The 20,893-nt window shown below is 33.3% G+C and overlaps 1 protein-coding gene and 1 non-coding gene across 2 annotated transcripts; one reads left to right on the top strand and one right to left on the bottom strand.

Annotated features, from left to right (window-relative positions):
• The first annotated feature begins 8,867 nt into the window (after positions 1-8,867).
• LOC132273717 (filament-like plant protein) lies at positions 8,868-16,991 on the top strand. Its single transcript, XM_059774762.1, is given in 5 exon segments — positions 8,868-8,984; positions 13,438-13,630; positions 14,955-16,252; positions 16,389-16,676; positions 16,679-16,991. Coding segments are annotated over 5 exon segments (1,977 nt in total). The 5' UTR covers positions 8,868-8,873; the 3' UTR covers positions 16,766-16,991.
• A 1,334-nt stretch (positions 16,992-18,325) lies between these two features.
• On the bottom strand, positions 18,326-18,410 carry TRNAM-CAU (transfer RNA methionine (anticodon CAU)). Its single transcript is given in 2 exon segments — positions 18,326-18,361; positions 18,373-18,410. It is a non-coding gene; the product is annotated as a tRNA-Met (tRNA).
• Positions 18,411-20,893: the final 2,483 nt, after the last annotated feature.

The following is a 20,893-nucleotide window of genomic DNA, read 5'->3' as shown; positions in this document are numbered from 1 at the left end:
AACATTAAAAATTGTTTAGGTTCCAAAAAGGAACACTTTTGTAAGACAGAGGAAATAATGAAAATTAAAAATTAATTTTGAAAGAGATTGGTGGTCAAGCTCAATAAGCAGAACTATTTATAACCTTCAATGTATTGAAGAAGATTTATATAATAGGACCCAGCTCAATACCATTTGAAGGTGAAAGATCATTTGTTCAAATAATTGAGCTTGGTAGAATAGCATAATCTTATAAAATTAAAGAAAAAGTCAAAATTTGTAGATGAAACCTAATAGTAATTCATGTAAATTGAAGTAAAATGTAGAAAAACCCTCCTCTACATCGTAAATGCGTTACAAAAAAAAAAAAAAAATCATCTATTAAAAAAAATAAATAAAGCCCCTAAACTTGAGTTATATCGCATAGTTCAGGGAATTTTTTGTAATTTATCTATAAATTTGCAAACTTAAATAAAAAAATTTGTAAGCGAGACATTATATTAATTGATATAAATTACTTCTTTCTTAATTTTTGCATTCAATTTTTCTACTTTGTCCAAACTTTCTAAGAGAACTGTACATAATAAATCTAAGCTTTATACCACGAAATTTTGCAGATAGAAACCACCTTATAATGGGGTCAATAAAAATATATATATAATCAATTTTGACTTATTTATTTATTTATTTTAATGCCAGACATTAAGCGACCGCTCTAATCAAAAACAATTTTTTTTGACACTTCGTGGAGCACTATTTCGCGTGACATTATGATTATGTGAATAGGGATGTCAATTTTTACCGCCTCGCCGGGGCTTCACCCCGTCCCGCCCCATTAATAATGGATATGGGAACACTTTTTATACCGTTGGGGCGGGCATGGACACAAATTTTGTACTCGTTGCGGGTCACGGGGCGGGTAAGGGTTTAGTACACATATCATAGGGGCCCCGCCCCACCCCGCTAAGCATATAACTATATTATATATATATATAATATTAATAACTTATTTTAACAGCTTACCGAGTTGCCCATCTCTTACATCCTAATTTGGGATGTAAACTTAGTATTAAATTTGTTTTTGTTTTGGTTATGGTGGAAGTTGAAGCTTAAAACTTTTTGTGATTTGGTTTTTATTTTTGTTGGGATACATAATTTCATTTACGTTGTGCCATTCCCAGGCTTTCCACATTTAAATAGCACGAGCTTAAGTTCCAAAACGTGGGAGAAAAAAATTTGTTAGCGGGGCGGGCACGGGGCACAGTATTTCCCAACGGGGCGGGGCTGGACATGAAAATCTAACCCGTCGCGGGTCTTGGGGCGGGTATGGACTTGACAAAAATTAAAAGGGGCGGGGCGGGATTTAGGGAAACCCGCTCCAAACCCGCCCCGTTGCCATCCCTATATGTGAATGTGTGATGGATGGAATATGTAGCGGATCTGGACAAAAGAACAAAAGGGTCAGCTCTTGGGATTTTCTCTCAGGTCTCATTCAGATTCACTGTTACAGTCCAATTGAAAAGGTTCAAACCTATGAATCTTGGATACCTAGGGGGCATATATCAGTGTGAGATACGTGTTCGACACTCTTCTGTAGTCTAATTGAAAAGGTTCAAACCAATTGGTAGCATGGTTCACCAAATCAACCCCGATTATGTGCCCTTCCTAGCTTATTTGACATTTGCTATTAATGAAATTTGTGTTAATTAAATAGGCCCAAATCGGCATGGCCGTAGCAGAGCATTTTTGTTTTAGCAAATAAAATGAATGTGATGAGAGAAAATTGAACCTAGGCGACATGGGCATTATCGAGTGGCTTTGTTGGTGTAAGATGTGGAAACATAGGGCTTGAACTTTAAACTTTTGAAAGAATGACAAAGGACTTTACCACATTGCATCATCATTGTAATTACTAATTTTTTATTTAATCTAAATAGAAATTTTCAATTTTTTTTTTTAAAAGCACAAAAAATATAAAGTATTATATATACTCTTTTTTTTTTTTTTTTTTTTTTTTTTTTTTTTTTTTTTCATTGGCAAAACCATAAACACTACTCACTTTTGCCCCTTTGGAGACTCAACCATTACCATCCACTTAGAGAAAAAGATGAGATACTACTGGCCACAAAGGCCTTGGTGAATAATATATACTATATAATATATATATATATATATATATATATATATATATTATGATTCATAATTTTTTTGTACCTATTTTTTTTTTATTTTTCACATTTTATGTGGTATGTCATTCTTCAATCTATAGTGCATTATTTTTTTAAAAAAACTCGTAATAAGCTTCTTTTTTTTATTTTTTTAAATAAGGACAACTAGAATTATGTTGTAATAAGCAACAATCCGCAAGGTAAAAAAAAACAATTCACGACCACGATCACGTTATATCGATAAGAACGTGACACTAAGTTCGCAACTGCAAACCATAATTGTTGAAAATGTGCACCGCACAATCACACATGTGCCATTTTTATTTTTATTTTAGTTTCAGAATTATTTGTTGAATTTAAACTCAAAGTTGTCTAGACTTGCTAAAACTTCATTGAAAAATGATATTTCTTCTCAATATATAATTATATATAATACACATGATTTTTAACATGAAAATTTTCAGTGGTCCATCTGGCCACATATTCTTGGATATGCATTGGAATATGTTCCAATTAGCATGACATGTCAACGAAATAAATGGGCTGGTTATATCCTGGGCTTGGGCTGTTTGTGACATAGAGCTATATAGGAAGATTTGGATCGACCCAGGCCCATTACTTTCAGGAATTTAATTCCATGCAAATTGTTTCACCACCCAATGCGACAAGGTTAGAGCGTGGCTATTCTGTGGCCCACTAGGAAAAGGTCGGCCCCATTTTATTAATAAAACAAATATGTTAAATAATTTATACTGTATCTTATACGTAATAAAATATATAATGTATTAATTGTTTATTCATGAAAATGTACAAGTCCTTCTAAAAACATTGTTGAAAATAGTTATACGCTCCGTTTGTTTGAAGGTAAAATATTTTTCAAAAAATATTTTTTATTATTTTATGGTGTTTGGTTGTTGTATCCTAAAATATTTACGAAGAAAAAAAAATTAAAATTTAATAAAAATAACTTATTTATTAATTTTTAACAAATTATTTTACATGTTGTGTCTGATTTAATCTCAACCTTAACGTAAGACCTTCCTCAAACACCAAAATAGATTAATTATTTTCGTTGGTTGAAAGATAGGTGGGTTAAGGCAATTTTTTTTCTCAAGAGGGATGAATGAGGGGGATGGGAAAGAGAGGAGAGAGATGATTTAACGGACAATTGACAGCTAAAGTGATTGCAACATTATTGGCTATGTTTGTTATACGACAGGGGGAAGAGAAAAAAATTGTATATGATTGCAAACTTATGTTTTTCTTTCTTTTTTCTCTTGTTAGTGATTGAGAATAAAATAAAGGAATTATTCTCTCATCATCATGTTTAGTTGGGTAATGATGAGAAAGAAAGACAAAAAAACAAAATGATAATATCAGCTTTAAATTGTGTTTGGAAAAAAATAGTGAAAGGAAAGGATAATTTGGCAAAATTGAAATTAACTTACATATAGACAAATTATTACATATAGGAAAGGAAAGGTATGTTTGATTCTAAAAACATGAAACTACAATTTTACGGTTCGAAGTTATTATGGACTAAAAATTAAACTTAACCGAAACATTACATTTATAATAATAATAATAATTTTATAACCTTAAAATTCTAAGTTTTCATTTCTCATTCACATTCATACAGCTTGCGGGGACACACTACATCGTTGTCTTTATATCTCTAAAAATCTCAGATCTTAGCTTCTATTTGATAACTTAATTACAAGCATTTATCCAATTAAATACATTTGATAACGCTATTTTAAGTGATAGAGATATCACTTATCATCTACAAATTACTGACACTTCTACGAATGAGTCGTATTCGTGTCGTGTTGTGTTTGTATCAGACACCGATAGTTGTCAGACACTCATTGGACACGTGTCCGACACTGTCCAAAAAAAAAAAAAAAATTATTTTGGACACTTCAGGATACTTAATAGACGCTTAGGGCTATTTTGGTATGGTTGAATGAAATAAAGTGGGAATGAAATGAATTAGAGAATGGAAATGGAAATGGAATGAGAATGGAATGACCATTCTCATTTCCATGTTTGGTTGCACGGAAAAACATTGTATTTTTGTAAAACATATATATATATATGTGCGTGTGTATGTAGCCGATGTTTCATTAAATGTTTTTTTTATTCATTTATTATTATTATTTTTAAAAGTATGTATGGAATAGCCATTCATTTAGTTGGAAAGTAGAATGAATTAGTGGGAATCACCATTCTCAAAGAATGGGCAAGAATCATCTTTCCAACTTTAAAATTAGTTACCAAACTAAAGAATGAAAACAAAAGCATTCAATTCTCACTTCATTTGATTCCATTCACTCACACCAAATATGGCCTTAGGCTAACACTTTCTAACATTTATAACACAAGTTTACCTAGAAATCTTGAAAATAATATAAACACGTTCTTCAACTTTTTAATTTAAGAAAACTGGTAGTATACATATAACTATTGTGACACAATAATGGAATAACGATATATGTATGGTATAAAAGTCATTACAATAATAACATAATTTCATTTTATAAATTATTCCAAACCAAATGTTAATATACAAATTATAAATTAATTAAAGTTTTATAATACTATTACTCAATATATGTATAAAAATAAAATTTCATATTTATATATAGTTGTGTCCATGCTGTACTCGTGTCTTACTTTTTAAAATTTGATGTTCGGTGTATGTGTGTCCTGTGTCGATGCCCCTGTTACATAGCTTATGGTTGAATGCTGAATGCTGAAAATTTTAATATATATATATATATATATATATATATATATATATATATATATATATCAAAAAATTTATATATATATTTTTATTATCACTTAAAAACTTTCGAGCTTAAAATTCAGCTCTTAAAATTTTAAGTACTTAAATTTTCAGTTTTATCAAACACCACCTTAGTCTCACTCTAAATCGCCTATCCTCTCTCTCTCTCTCTCTCATCAAATTTCTATAATCTTTCTTGAACCTACAATCATCGAAGACTAGTGAGAGTTTTCTAATCTCTTCAATCCCTAATAAATTTTTGGAACTTTCTTTTTTTTTTTTTTTCATCTCCAATGTTTGAGTTTCAAACGGTCAGAGGTCATCATACGTAACAACATCGACTAGACACAATTGACGAAGTGCCATCTTTCGTTCTCGTCAATGAAGCAGCCTTTTGATTTTGAGTTACCGTTGCTTGGTCTATGATTTCATCCATTTCCTCTAGGAACTTGTTTTGTAATTATCTTCAAGGTTAGACTTGTGAAATTGAACTAAATCGATCTGATTATTCACGGTGCAGTTCTATTAGTCCTCATAGTTCGGTTTGGTTTTAATTTGTGTGGAACTGCTAAGATTGGTTTGATTCCAAAAATAATAATTAAAGCTATGTACTTTACTTAATATGGTAATTAATTAAAATAACTAAATGTGATAATAATTAATTAAAAGATTAATTAAGGAATTATTTTAAACGAGGAGGTGCTTGTCAAGGAGGAGTCTCCTTTTGAGAATTATCAAGAACCCGATAAAACCATTCTCCATATTACATGTTTTGGTCCTTGTCTAGCACAAATCTAAAAAAAATGTTCAGTTTAACAACTATAAACAACGATTTCATGGTTAAAAAGCCCTGTTTTTTAAAAAACAAAATCATCTCAAGTGCAGTTTACCTAGTCATTATGAACAGTGAAATTCACTCCACCAACGCAGACTATTCTTCAATGCACTAAATGCGACCATGTTTTGCAGATATTTAAAATTTTATAAAATCATATTTGGAAGTATCAAATCGGTTGCTACAGTGATTTGCACGGGAATGGATTTAGATTTAAAATTGAATTTTTTTTAGTTAAGGTGTTAATTGGGTATTCCCAAACTCAATGGAAGTAAATAAAAAATAAAAAATAAAAAATTACCTTCCTCCTGAACTAAAAAATGAGCAAATCAATATTGCAACTATCAGAATCATGCATATTACTCCCTGTCAGTCACCTTGGACACAGTTTCGGTTAACAGCGGCATCACGTGAGTTGTATTTTTTTATAATTCTATTTTTGCCCTTCAATTTTACCATTGTAACCCTTGCCTATGAAAGAACCCACCACATCTTTCTTTTTCTAGGACTATTTTTTCTCTCACCATCATTTTCAACCCCACTTATGCTCATCACTCAGATATACTCACAAATTACATGTATTATATAAATATAAGTCAATAGAACAATTATAGAAGTTTCGCCATCCCGGGACCACCGCCCACTCCGTTAAAGCAAGCTTAGTGTGTCCAAAGATCTTCAATCAACAAACATACATACAAAGATTGAGAAGGATGAAATACCAATTGTATTCTGAAACAATGAATGAGGAACAGAAATCAATAAGGTGCAATGACAATAACATGTTGACCTCTGCTACTAGCAATCCTGAAAAATCAATAAAAGCGAGTGATTGGAAGCAAGGTTTTCCTGCAAAACGGTACATGGTTTCTTGAATCGAAAGTAAGAGCCTTGATTTTGCCAAGGAGAAGTTGTCAGTGTAGTCGAGAGAGACACGGAGCAAATGGATGGCCAGAGATGAGGAAGTTTCTTTTTGGCCTCCGCTGCCCCTAGCCGGAATTCATCGCATCCGGGTATTCGACCGTCCGGACTCCCTTTTCGGCGTCGGAATTGGGTTCTAACAAAACTGGTTCGGTGTGAACTAAGGAATCTTGATCTCCACCTGCGCCGCCGTATCCCTCATCGAATATACTATCGCACTGGTCAGCTTCACTTTGGTCTTCGCCCTGTGGTTGATTCTCTACTTCTTCTGAGACGATCCGATGATCGTCTTGGGCCATCACGTGAGCGATTGGATTGTGAAGGTAGGTCTGGTTGTGGGCTCGTTGGTGGCTGTTTGGTTCACCGGAATTGTTGGTGAATGGTGGCTGTTTGGTTCACTATATATATATATAATTCTGTATTTATATATATATATATATATTCATGTGTATATTACATGAGGGGTATTAAAGGTATTATACTTTCTTTACCCTTTTTTTTTTTTTTTAATGTTAAATATAATGGGTATTTTTGTAAATATCTCGTGACAAAAATATCCTCATAGTTGTGATACTAACTTTTCAATTCGTAGTTCAAGGAAAAAAATACAGAGTTGTTATAATTAAAGGGAATATTTTGCTTTTTTGTCAAGTAAATATTAGTTTGGTATAATTAAAATGAATATGGGACAATATAATTGAGAGCCATCCTATCTAACTTTCAATAATGAAGATAACTTTTCCAAGCATGAATGATTATGATAAAAGATTCTGAACTTATCATAAGATTCCCTTTTTTAAACAATACCCACTTTTTCAAACCCAGGATTTTGGATCCTTAGTGAGAATAAAGCCTAGATGATTGTGCTTAATGACCACAATCAATGTACTTGTCATCATTCACACCTTCAAATTACAAAAATTAATGGTAGTATTATATATTTTGTAAATATACCCACAGTATTATACTAATATCTGATGGTTCATGGGCGGGAACAAGATCAACTTATTTAAAAAATAAAAATAAAAATAAAAGGCAGAAATGTGGTCTTCAAAAACAGTCTCACCCTTTTCGAAACTTCACATTCAAGTTCACATGCTCTTTCATTTTTATATTTGAAAAAGGAAATGAGAATTGAAAGAAAAGGACAAAGAAAACCTCATTATCTGGGTTCATATCTGAAGTTTCACTGACATTCCACAGATCTTTGCAGAGTCTTTTCTCTGCTGTGTTCTCCAATCTTTAATCTGAACCCAACTCATCTATTGTTTTCACATTTATTACTGGTCCCCATCTGATCTCTTAATTAGTTTTTGGTCTGAAGTCAAAGGTACATTAATTTGGGTTTGTTTCCAACTGTTTGATATCCTTATTTTTCTTTTAAAACATAATACCCCTCTCCCTCTTCAATATACTGAACATTCAGCAAAGTTATGATTTTTTTTTAATATATATATATTTTCGTGTTTAGGTTTGATTTGTAGATCATATTTTGGATGTTTTGTATTGGGTAATCATGAATATTTATGTTTTCTTTCTAAGCTATGATCTATTGATTTATTATATATGATATATTGGTATGGTTGTGGAAGGATTGATTCATTTTCATCAGACGGGTAGTTCCATTTATTGGTTCAAGTAATGGGTCTCTGCTGACCAAAGCTCAATGGGGCCTTTTGATGTTATTTATGGTATGGTTTGTTTCATTGACGTTTGCAATTTCTTCATTTTCTACTGATTTTTAACTTTCTTTTTTCAAATTCTGATTATTTGTTGTTGTTGTTGTTGTTTTTTTTTTTTTTTTTTTTTTTTTTTTTTTTTAAATATTGAGTTTAAAAGTTTATAGAGTTGCTGTTGGGATTGGATGGTTATTGGGGTGGATTTGAAGCAAAGCTGGGAAAATGACAGGCCAAGTCATCTTTGTTGTTCAGTGGCTAAGATTGCTGAGTAGAGTGTGCATTTTTTCCTTTTCTTTTTAGGGCTTAAAAGTGTTGATTTGCAGAACAAAACCTGATTTAGTGTGTGTATTGTGCTTTCTTGTTTGAACTTTTGTGCAAGTTGAGATTGGCTTTATAATTGATATTTTGGTGACTTCTGGAAGAATGATGTGAATGAATATATGTATGTGCAGATACACACACTGTGATGTTGTAGGGGAAGTTAATTTTTAGCCATTGAGATGGAAAAAAGGAAATGGTTGTGGAAGAGAAGGTCTTCTGAGAAGAGCCCTGGTGAAACCGAAAGCTCAGAATCAATATCTTCGCATTCTGAAGGATACTCTGATGATCAGGTTTGTGAATAACCCTTTCCCCAACATTATATATTCGATTATCCATTTCGGCATTTAAGGTTCTTGACATGTGCAAAGCTGGTGGTGGGGTGTCACAACAAACACATTGGCAACTAAAAGTCTTAAATGCGTTCCGAGCATCCCTTTATCTGAGAATGATTCTTCTAGAAAATTTCTGCAAAAATGCACTTATTTCACCCTGTTCATTAACTGTTTGTCCTCTCAGGTGCTTAGAAGTCTTCTGAACTTTTGTCTATATTATGCATATCTTTCTGTTTAATGTGCAGTGTTTGCTACTATTTGCCATGTTCAAAGTTCTAAAACAAGTTGAATTTGAAGGTTTGAAAAGCATCCTTAATAATATGTAGCTTCTGTTGAATACTGCAAATGCTATCATTCCTATACATGTAAACCAAAATAATGTAGTCTTAAAAGAGAGAGCTAAATCACATATGAGGTTAGATAAGGTCGTTACATGCTTATGTTGAAGCTATAAATCTCCTTCATTTTGTTATCTAAAATGGATAGTCTTGTTAAAAAATAAATAATTAGAAGATGATGTTTTGGGGCTTCCAATTGCCCCTTTCAAGCATGTCTCGTAGACAATACAATCTCTTGATTGTGACCTTTTGTGGTCTTCCTTTCTGCTTTTCAACCTGGCAAACTAATTTCATATCTTGACCTGGATGCGAGAAAGCTATGCCAGTGGATATGAGGGTTCTGGATAATTATGAAACTTGGATATTTCAACTGCCAAAAGGAGAGGGAAGAAAAAGAAAGTTTTAGCTGTTATACTGTAATTCGGTTTATAAAGTGTTTACAAGCTTAATTAATCAATCAGTGACTGGCTGCTAAAGGATATGGAATTCCCTAATTGGAGAACTCCAACCTGGTTATATTTGAACTCCGGAGTAGTAACTCATTACCTCACAACCAGCAATTTCTGGCGTTTCCATTGGCACATATGAATCATTTTCTTCATGTTCATCTGTAGGTTGCATCTATGTATGTTATAGAAAAGAAGATACGGACCTTGACTCGAAGATTGTGGACTTGGGTATGTGTCTAAGCGTTGGATGTGTCAAATCTCAAAAAAAAAAAAAAAAATAGGACACATGGTCACTGCTAAATATTAATATTATCTATTATTTTTAATCTATTTTCAAGAGAAAAAAGTTGAATTATTAGATATGCATGTCCAACCAAATATGTCTAACACATCTCTCATACCCACGTTTGAATATCATGTGTTCGACACGGGTACTTCACGTATATTTGAAGAGTCTATCTAACATAGGGTTGCCTTGCATGTAATAGCATCTCCTCTAGCCGTGTTGCTGGTACTGAAAAATCACTTATTTTTGGTTAGACATTTTTCTAGAAGGGTTGCTAGTAGTTATATAAAAATACAGTAGTTACAGAAGAATTGTAAATAGCCTTGTTAATAGTGTTATAGGACCTCGTGAGGGGTGGGGATCAGAAAGTAGATTTGAAGACTTCCAATATCTACCTATCTATCTATTTATTTACTGTTCAGTGAAATTTCGTCCACTGCTATGAGAAATTGAATTAAATCAGAAGTTTCAAATTCTATATCTTCTAATCATCCTAATCTTTTTTTCTTTTCTTTTTTTTTTCCTTCACATTCCTTTGTTGGGACTGTTTACCGATTTATTCTTTCTCATATTCTACAACTTTCTTTTACTGAAGTTTATCGATGATTCAATGCTTAAGCTAAATTTTGGGTTTTTATAAATTTATATGATCGAAGAGCAATCCTTTCATTAAGCTACTGTCTTATTGATAAGATCATCAAAGATAGTAAAGGATTGTCTAAATGCTAGACATGCAAGTGATCATCCAATTGTCATGTAAGTATCAGGGTGCTAGGCCAGGCCTCCATTTCCCATGTTTGAAGTCCCTGTGTGTATTCCATTAGTCGTCAAACAGCAATGTTATTGTCAATTGAGAGCAACTTGCATCTTGTAAGAAATGTCCTGGATGACTAGGCTAGCCCACGATAAAGGATATAAAGAGGAAAAACCCACAATAGGGTCCCATTGCTTGATGTAATGGTAGAACATCGGGTTGATAAATGTGTAGCCACTTTGAGACCAGTACCTCGCATAAGTGTTACCAAGAATGAGTAATGAACTTCAAAATGTTCAACTTTTACATTTCAATTTTCTTGAATGAAATTATGTATTTACATGCTGCATCTATATATATATTTTTAATATACTACTATATATTTTTGGGTGTGAAAGAGGTATTATTTTTCAACTTAAGGAAACAAGAAATTGGATAACATATCCACTTTGCAACTCTGGCAACCTTAACCAGCTCTTCCATGCTTCCACGAAGTTTATACAAAATCTGTAACACCAGTTAAGTTGAGACGTGTGGTAGCCATGGAATTGAGAATAATCTGGTAACCTGTTTAAGTCATCGCTGAACACATTTAAAGTCTCAAAAGTTTTTTCGTATCTCTTGGATTGAAAAGTAATCCAGCCTTACAACACCTTTTTTCTTTTTTTTTTTTTTTTTTGGGTCTGTGTAAACCCTGTAACACTTTGTAACAAAATCCCCGGAGTGGCTGCTGTTTTGCGTTTGCTTTTCATATTTGTCACCTGCATCACAGTATTGCTTGCTGCTAACAACAACAGTCACATTACCTCACAGCTATAGACTTCTAAGCATTACATACTATTTCTGAAGACAAATTCACTCCCAAATGCTGCTTTTGGTAGATATAGCAAAGATAACATTACTCGATATACTTAATTATACTCTTGTCTAATTCTAGCCCTGATCTTCAGAAACAACTCCAAGAAAGAAAAAAGAAAAAAGAAAAAAGAAAAAAAGAAGGTTTGAGTTGATTATTATACTGGATCTGTGTCATAACCCAATGATTAAGTGTGTTATGTTCAACTAAGACTCTTGGACATTACCAACTCAAGCAGTATTTTGATTGATTTACAGTATTACAAGTATTTGGTTGGTTTTTGCTCCTAACTATTGGGAATGTTCAAATGGTGCAGTTTTGAAGGCATGAACCTTCCCTGGCCTACCATAATCTAGGTTTCTAAAAATTACATTTGAAACTACGAGAAGGGCTAAAGAAATGCTAAGCTTTCATTAGGTAATTGTGGTGTTGGGTCCTGTTACAGTGATGGAGATGTAGGATGATGAAAACCCCAGAAGATTAGGTTTGGATGAATGCTGAGGCAGCCTTAGAAGAGAGACAGTAATGGAGAAAACCAGAAGAACTCCAAGGTCACTGCTGCCCTCCTAAGTGGTGCTTCAAAATATTTTTGAGTTGAAAACAGGTTCAAAATCTGTCTGTTGTATATTGACTTAAACATGGATGAGGGCCATCCGTTATGGGAGAATGTGGCTGTGGAGGATATTGAGTCCGTGTGCTGCAGCTACATGGCCAAAGAAAGATACTTTCACGTTTAGTATTATATCTGCTAAAAAATGCTGTGTGCCAAGCAGTACATGTGAGAGTGTGGATTCTAATCAATTGAAGTAATGAGCCTCCCAATATTCACATATATATTTTTATAATTTACTATTATACATGTAATTAGATTCCATTTTTATTTATACTTATGATAAATTATGCTGTGTTGAGCTTTTTATTCTACCTTTGCTTAAATTATTTTAATTCCCCCGATCCCTGGAAATAGTATTGGGTTCCCATAATTGAGTATTTAATGCGTTATTCTTCCATTTTAAGGCTGCAATGGTGATTGTGCTCCAGTAATACTCTCAGGTTTGGATGTGATTCTGTATGGGCATTTAGGTTTATAATTTATTTTCATTTTGTGGGGGTAGTGCTCTTATTATCAAAATATCACAGAAAATCTATATTTTTCACTATTAAAATATTTGTAAAGAATTAAAGATTAAGTTTAATTCTTCAATAAATGAAATGACCTTTATCTCTGAGGGGTTTCAGAAGTGCATGACGCACAAGACTTCGCTCTGCAACACCACACTCTAAACATCACTTCAAATACCACATATTGTGCATGTCAAAAAAATGTGACTAAAAACTGCATTCTAACAGAGCATCATGACACTATAGTTTGTTTTATGCTAACTTTGTAGAGAAATTTTTTAAGTTGATGTTTTGCTAGTCAATACAAAAAAGACAAAGAAAGTCTTCTCTTAGATTTAGCAAAACATTAACCTCCTAAAGAATGGGAAACTAATTGATGGTGGAATCTTAACCTCCACCATGGGTTGTCCTGGGAACAATTGTGTTTCTAATGTTCGAGTCTTTGTGGAATTAGTTTCAAAAGTTCTTTCATCTGCCATGAACTTCGTAGGGGGCATGTTAAATGGATTCCCCCGGCAACTTTCTTTTATTTGGCTCCAAAATCTTTTTGGTCTATGTGAGTTAGGTTCTTATTCATCCTTCTTTCGTTTCTTTTTAATGATGCAGAAGGCACTGAAGGCATCTCCAAGTCATAACACTCAATCACCAGAAGTCACATCGAAAGCGACAGTCACAAGCGAAGAAATTAATGATAACATCAGGAGTCTAAGAGAGAAGTTATCAGCTGCTCTTGTGAATGTTAGTGCGAAAGAAGACTTGGTCAAGCAGCATGCTAGAGTTGCTGAAGAAGCTGTTTCAGGTATTAATCTTGTACTTGTATGTGCAAATGATCTGCATTCTTCCTCCCATCTCAATCGCCTGTCTTAGAATCATCATCATACCAATTACAACACACACAGTTTGGCATTGGTTTAAACTTTTTACCAATGTGAATGGGGTAACTATGTCTTGAGTACACTGTGATTATTGACAGGAAGAATTGTAAATCTATATTGTAAAATTCATGATATAATTCATTTCGATGATTGTATCTCACATATCTGACAATTTGTCAATAGAACAGTTTTAAGAATTATCTCAGATGAGAAAAGGATGATAGTGGCCCTCCTCTTCTTCGTTCACTCAAGACAATCTGATTTTTCTATATATATTGCAAGAAATTCTGTAATAGAGAGAGCTTACACGTGAGATCTTATAGGGAACACACTCTCTAACTGGTGGTCAAGAATGGTCTAGTACTTCTTTGCCAATAGGTCCTCACTTATCTATACAAGTCATTGAGATAATAAATATATTTCATTTTCACCCATCAAGACTTATTTTTAATTCTAAATGGGAATTGGGAACTTTTAATATATCAAGAAACATATAGATGATTTTTATGTTCAACTAATATATAAATCATCAAGTACGATTGGTGAACATTTCATCAAATCATACCAGCTGGATTTAATAAGCTCAATCCATTGAAGAATTGTTGCCATAATTTTCTTGTTCATTTAGAACTAGTGTGAATTCCATGTTGAAAATCTGTACACCTTAAATGATAATCAGGTAACCCAATCATGCCCATTTGTATCTCCCAATTGAGTATCACTGATTGGTTCGATATATATACCTCCTTATATGTAACCATATATCCACATAGAAATCTAATATTTGAATAGTAAAGACACCATAACGTAAGTGTATCAGCATGATATGTGTAGTCTCCAAGTGAAGTGCCCATCTCTTCACTTATGACAAGAACAAATAATAAGGTAGTAGAGGAACTGGAAAACTTTGTCCAATCTTTATAATTCTCTAATCATAATTAAGTTTTTCCTACGACAAGACCTTAGGGCATAATTACTATAACACCCATATAATTCACACATGTATGTAGACAATGTAACAATAAAATTCATAATTAAATAAACTAATGGAACAAAAATATATCAACTTTTGAGGGCATATTTTTCTAACAAGAACTGCATTGAATCACTTGAAATGGACAGGACTAGTAAGGAAGTAGAAAAATGTGTCACGTACTGCTGTCTCAAAAGGACATTGTATCCGTTACTTTGTTCTTCCTTTCTTGAATCATATTCTAATTTACTATTTATTTATATATTAAATGTTAGGCTGGGAAAGGGCTGAAAATGAAACGGTGATTCTAAATCAACAACTTGAGGAGGCAGTACAGAAGAACTTGGAGCTGCAAGATCGAGTGAGCAATCTTGATGGAGCTCTTAAGGAATGTGTCAGGCAGCTAAGACTAGCCAAAGAAGTGCAAGAGCAAAGGATTCGTGAAGCTATAGTGGAGAAAACCAGTGAATGGGATTCCACCAAATTAGAGCTTGAAAACAAGCTTCTTTTGCTCCAAACTCAAGCAGAGTCTGCCAAAGTTGACTCTCCAGCTTTTGTTGATCCTAATCTTCACCTCAAATTAAAGTTTTTAGAAAAACAGAACTCCGCCCTCAAGCTTGAACTCCTTTCTCAATCTGAAGAGTTGGAAATTAGGACCATTGAGAGGGACTTGAGCACCCAGGCGGCAGAAACAGCTAGCAAGCAGCATTTAGAGAGCATAAAGAAGGTGGCCAAGCTTGAGGCTGAGCATCGGAGGCTGCAAGTGCTGGCTCGCAAGTCATCCACGTTGCAAGATCAAAAATCTGTTTCTGTTTCCTCGACATACGTTGAATCAGTCACAGATAGTCAATCGGACAGCGGGGAACAGCTAAATGCAGTAGAGATTGATAGTCGGAAAATGAGTAGATTGGAACCAAATGAGTGTGAGACAAGCTGCTCAGAATCATGGGCATCAGCCCTAATTGCTGAGCTCGATCAATTCAAGAAAAAGAAGGCCATAAATAAAAATCTCACAGCCTGTTCTCTTGAAATTGATATGATGGATGATTTTTTGGAAATGGAGCGACTTGCTGCATTGCCTGAAGCCAAGAGTAACGGCCATTGTCTTGAATCAGAAACTATTGGCAATCAATCTGCCAATGGAGAAAGCCCATTGAGAGCTGATCTGGATGCCATGATTTGCAGGATGACAGAATTGGAAGAGAAGTTACAGAGGACAGAAGCAGAGAGAACTGAACTGGAGATTGCTTTAACTGCGAGCCAAAGTTCTCTCGAGGCATCACAGGTTCAGCTGACACAGGCTAAAATGAGGTTGGAGGAGCTGCAAAGGGAGCTAGATGTGGTGAATGAATCAAAGGATTTACTCGAGTTTCAAGTCATTGGTATGGAAGTGGAGTCACGTACCATGTCTGCGAAGGTTGATTCCCTGAACGCAGAGGTTGAAAAGGAGCAGGCTTTTTCAGCGGAATTGGAAGTCAAGTATAAAAAATTGGAGGATGAACTAATGAAAAAAACCCAGGAAATTGAGCTTCACCAAACTGCAACTTCAAATGGTGAACTAAAAATAAACCAAGTCAGTTCTCTAACTTCAATTTCTTGCATGATTAGATGTTTAATTTTCCCGCATGTCATATTGAATTTGCCTCCCATCTTTGTAAATAATAATGCAATTAAAGTAGTTAGAAGAATAAAAAATTTGTCTCTTGCAGGAGGACCTAGCTGTAGCAGCTGGGAAGCTTGCAGAGTGCCAGAAAACAATAGCGTCTCTTGGGAGGCAGCTCAAGTCTCTAGCGACACTGGAAGACTTCTTGATTGACACTAGGAACCTGCCAGAATTCTCTGGAGGAGGATCAGTGAGTCCGAGAGCTGGCGATGAACTATGGAAGTTGCATTATAATGAGACGTTCATGCCTAAAAGTGATTCAGATCCTTCAAAAATGCCAGAAGAGAATCCTTGTCCTTCAACAAACAGTAATGATGGAAAATCAAATGCATGTCATCTTCATCAACTTCACCAACCCTGCCACTAAATTATGTCACCTCTGCTAAGAGTCGAAATGGTTTTGGGAAGTTCTCACACAGTTGAATTCAACTCGAAAACCAGCAAAGTTGAACAAGAGAGGGTGTATTGGGGAGGGGAGCAAAGATTTTGTAGTTGTAAACAAGAGGATGTAGTGCTTGATCATTGTTGCTGATTAAATGTTGTTTAATTGGCAATTAATATACTTAGATGTCTCTCTGAATTTTGAAATCTAAAAAAGACTTTGAATTTAACTGTTTTCTTATGTTTCTTTGAATTGTTCTCTCAATGCTTCCATTTTACCTCCTCAAAAATTGGAGAGCAGAATTTCTGGCATTTCAGTGAATCCTAATGATAGGAATTGCATTCATAAGCTTCTTCTACATCACAGTGGAATCTCTTCATATATGTGGATGCAGGCCAGTTTTGGTTTCGTCGGAACCACATTATATTGTGTTTGTGTGTGATTGCTTTATTAGCTTTCATTTATGAGCCCAAATGAGTTATTGACTAGTGAGATTGTCCTAATAAGAAAAGAACTTCACTGAAAAACCAGTGATAGAAAAGGGAGAAGAAAAAGTGTGAGATTTTGACAGTTTCCAATTATCTATTGTAACGGACAGGACTTAGTGTTGTCATTAGAAACACTAACAAATGCATAATCAGAAGCTAATTTAGTGTTAGATATCTCAAAAGGGTTTTGGATTCCATTGCCTCCCCGTGGAGAAATTATTGCTATAGTCCGGACCAATCACAGCCCAAGTAAATTTGTCAGCGTTTTAATTACTTGTCATTCAGTAACTAACTTTCTTGTTGAAGTTGATCTACGTGGGAAAAAAAAAAAATAGTTTGACTTTTCCTTTTCTTTGGTGAGAGTAAAACAAATGGGAAGTGATTCCTATGCTGATTTATCTGCATACGGAAAGCCAAAAACAGTTTAAATTTTCATATTCTTGATTGGGTAAAATAAATGAAAAATGATTCCCAAGCCGATTTATCTGACATATAAGTTTTTTATCTTTTAATGTTAGAGGATGAGATTTATAGTTGAATTTATGAATAGATAAAAATTCTTTTGGCCTAACAAAGCCTAAGAAATAAACTTAGGTATCATTACCCAAAAAAAATAGAAAATTATTTTAGAGTCTCTAAGTTGAATGATGGGGACAAAGAGAAATAGTCATCCACTAAGAGGCCTGATAATTCTGGTCCGGCCTTTATCACGGGTGAAGTTGAATATAAGAATGCAGCCTCAACCACCAAATTTTTTTTGACTCTTCCCAAATCCCCATCATCTAGAGAGAGAGAGAGAGAGAGAGGTGATCCACTAAGAGGCAATCTGAACCACAAGAAAAGAATAAAGGAGAAGATTTTGACTCTTCCCTATTCCCAGTCACCTACTTAGTATTGCAAGTTTTGAAGGTGTAATTATAAGAAACATTGATATTTTTAATCAACATCTTAGTCTACTATTTGAGAGATTATCTCAAGAGGGTTTTAATTTCAAAATGTGATGGTTATATATATATCTGTTGCATTTGAATGCTTTGTTTCTGGTTTGTTGTGGACACCAAAAGACAAATTGCCATTTTTGTCCTATATTGAAAAGACAAACCAAAAAGTAAATGGGGTGAGAGAGGCTCGAACTCTCGACCTCAGGATAACTCAGAAGCTATGAGACCTACGCGCTAGCCAACTGCGCCACCACCCCTTGATGAATCTGTTAATTTTATGTCCTTATAAAACTAGAATCCCAACCCTGGTGTTGCTCCAAATATAATAAAAAAATAAATAAATTAAATGAGATAAAACTATTATACTTTTAGGAAGTGAAATCAAATGTGAGCAGATCTCAAATGTTGACTATTTTGGGCAATACTAAGGTGAAGACCAACATCATCCTGACCACATAAGCAGTACACTTTTGTTATGGCACCTTATATTTGATTGTCAATGGAAAATTAGATGGGCTCATTTCACAGTTGAATGATATTATTCTCCTTTTATCTTTTATTGACTTACATGTGTCATACATCCTAAGTATTGTTCATTTATTTTAGCATAAAACTCATTTTTTATATAAAAATAAAATTACTTCAAAACTTTTCATAAAAAGAAATACATCTCCGTTTGTTTCTACGTAAAATATTTTTTTTGAAAAATATTTTTATTTTTCAGGTAAAATATTTTTTTATTTTTACTTTGTCGGTATTTGGCAAAGGTCTACGTCGAGGTTGAGGTCGAATCCGTCAAGCGGAACATGTAAAATAACTTGCTGAAAATTTATGGATATATTATTTTTGTTAAATTTTAATATTTTTTTTCTTTGTAAATATTTTACGACAACCAAATACTAGAAAATAAAAAAATATTTTTTTAAAAATATTTTACGTCTAAATAAACGGAGCCCTAGATACAAAATCAAGTGAAATAAATGAGAATGTGATCAATCCTAAATTCTTGATCCATTAATGGATTACAAGAAATTTGTAATAATATTGTTAGATATATTAAATAAATTCAAAAAATAAATTATAAATTTAATCTAGTTCCAACTAGGGAGGAAATATTCATAATCCCTTTCTCTACAATTGTACTCCACTTAACTTGTTTTTGGTATTTTTTTTTTTTTGTACAAAGTCACTCTAAGTAGTAAGTTATACCCCACTGATCTTTATTTATTTTCCTTTAATATATATAGTTTTCCAAAAATTATAAAGCTGCCCCTCAAAAATTTGAAAATCTTTTCTAGTCTTTGAAAAAATTACAAATTAGTGACAGAAAATTGATATTTACACTTACATTGTTGTACGCTACAAAATTTTATTGAAAAAAGAAAAACAATTACACTCTACTTGATAATAGTGAGATTTCCTTCTCAAGTAGATTGCAAAAGTATATATTGGGGTGCAATATCAAATTGTTTTAGTATTCAAATTTAAAAATAATTGTTATTTAGGCTCTGTTTGTTTCGACGTAAAATATTATTTTTGAAAAATATTTTTTCAGGTAAAATAATCTTTTATTTTTACTTTATCGGTATTTGGTAAAGATTTACGTTGAGATTGAGGTCGAGTCTTTTGGGCGGGATATGTAAAATAACTTGCCGAAAATTGATGGCTAAGTTATTTTTGTTAAATTTTAATATTTCTTTTCTTCGTAAATATTTTATGACAACGAAACAGCAGAAAATAAAAAAATATTTTCTAAAAAATATTTTACGTCTAAATAAATGAAGCCTTGGAGTTACTTTATTATTTTACAATAACCATAACGACGTAATTTTTTTCTTAATCTTCATAAGGATTTTTATCTTTGGACTTCCATTAGATTAAGGTTATGTTTGGCTGGGCTTTTGGGGGCTCCAAAACGGGCTTTCATGTTTAAAAAGGCAATCCCAAAAAATTAGCATGTTTGGCGAGTATTTTGAAACGGGCTTTCCCTAAATGCCAAAGTTATTTAAAGCCCATTAGAGTGAAGCCGAAAAAATAAGCTTTCAAAAACGCGTTCTCGGGAAGCTAAACAACACTTTAAGTAATAAATTTTGATTTTCAAAATTATCCTTATATATATGATAAGATATTACAGTACGATATTAACCTACTGAATTGCAACATTTGTTTTCTCTATGCGTTTTTGGGATAGGAAGAACACCGACAGACCATGAAGAATAAGATATTGAACGAACAACTGATAGAATAAGAATTGATTAAGGAACAACTGACCGATAACTATTGATTAAGGATATATTTGTTTGTTATGTAGAGAGATACGAATGATTGGGGTGTTCTGAATAATGATAATAATTAATTAAGGGTTAGCATTGCTGTTAATTCCAAATTGAAAATAGGGTAAAACTTTATTATTCTTGTATAAGGGTTTAGATAATGATTAAAAAGTGATTGAAAAATGAGTGGGAACTTATCTGTGGTGTTGTGATTGTTCTTAATCTAATAATTGGTGAGATGTGAGACTCCTACAATTAAGTTATTCTATGAGCATAAATTATACTCCTAAAACGGCAAGTTGCTTAGAGTGCATCATCATTCTCAAATTCTTTTATGACTCCAGGTTTGTATTATTATCTCAATTGATGGGGAAAAAATAACCCTAGGGTTGACCTGCCGCCATTCCTCTCCAACTTGAGGATATAAAGATATTGTTATTCAAGTGACGAAGAGGATAAGGTAAACC

This window comes from Cornus florida, unplaced genomic scaffold (genome assembly GCF_030987335.1).
Source record: "Cornus florida cultivar Cherokee Brave unplaced genomic scaffold, ASM3098733v1 CherokeeBrave_3.0.0_Hap2_Chr09, whole genome shotgun sequence".
Taxonomy (NCBI): Eukaryota; Viridiplantae; Streptophyta; class Magnoliopsida; order Cornales; family Cornaceae; genus Cornus; species Cornus florida.
This window is presented reverse-complemented; position numbering and strand designations above follow the sequence as displayed.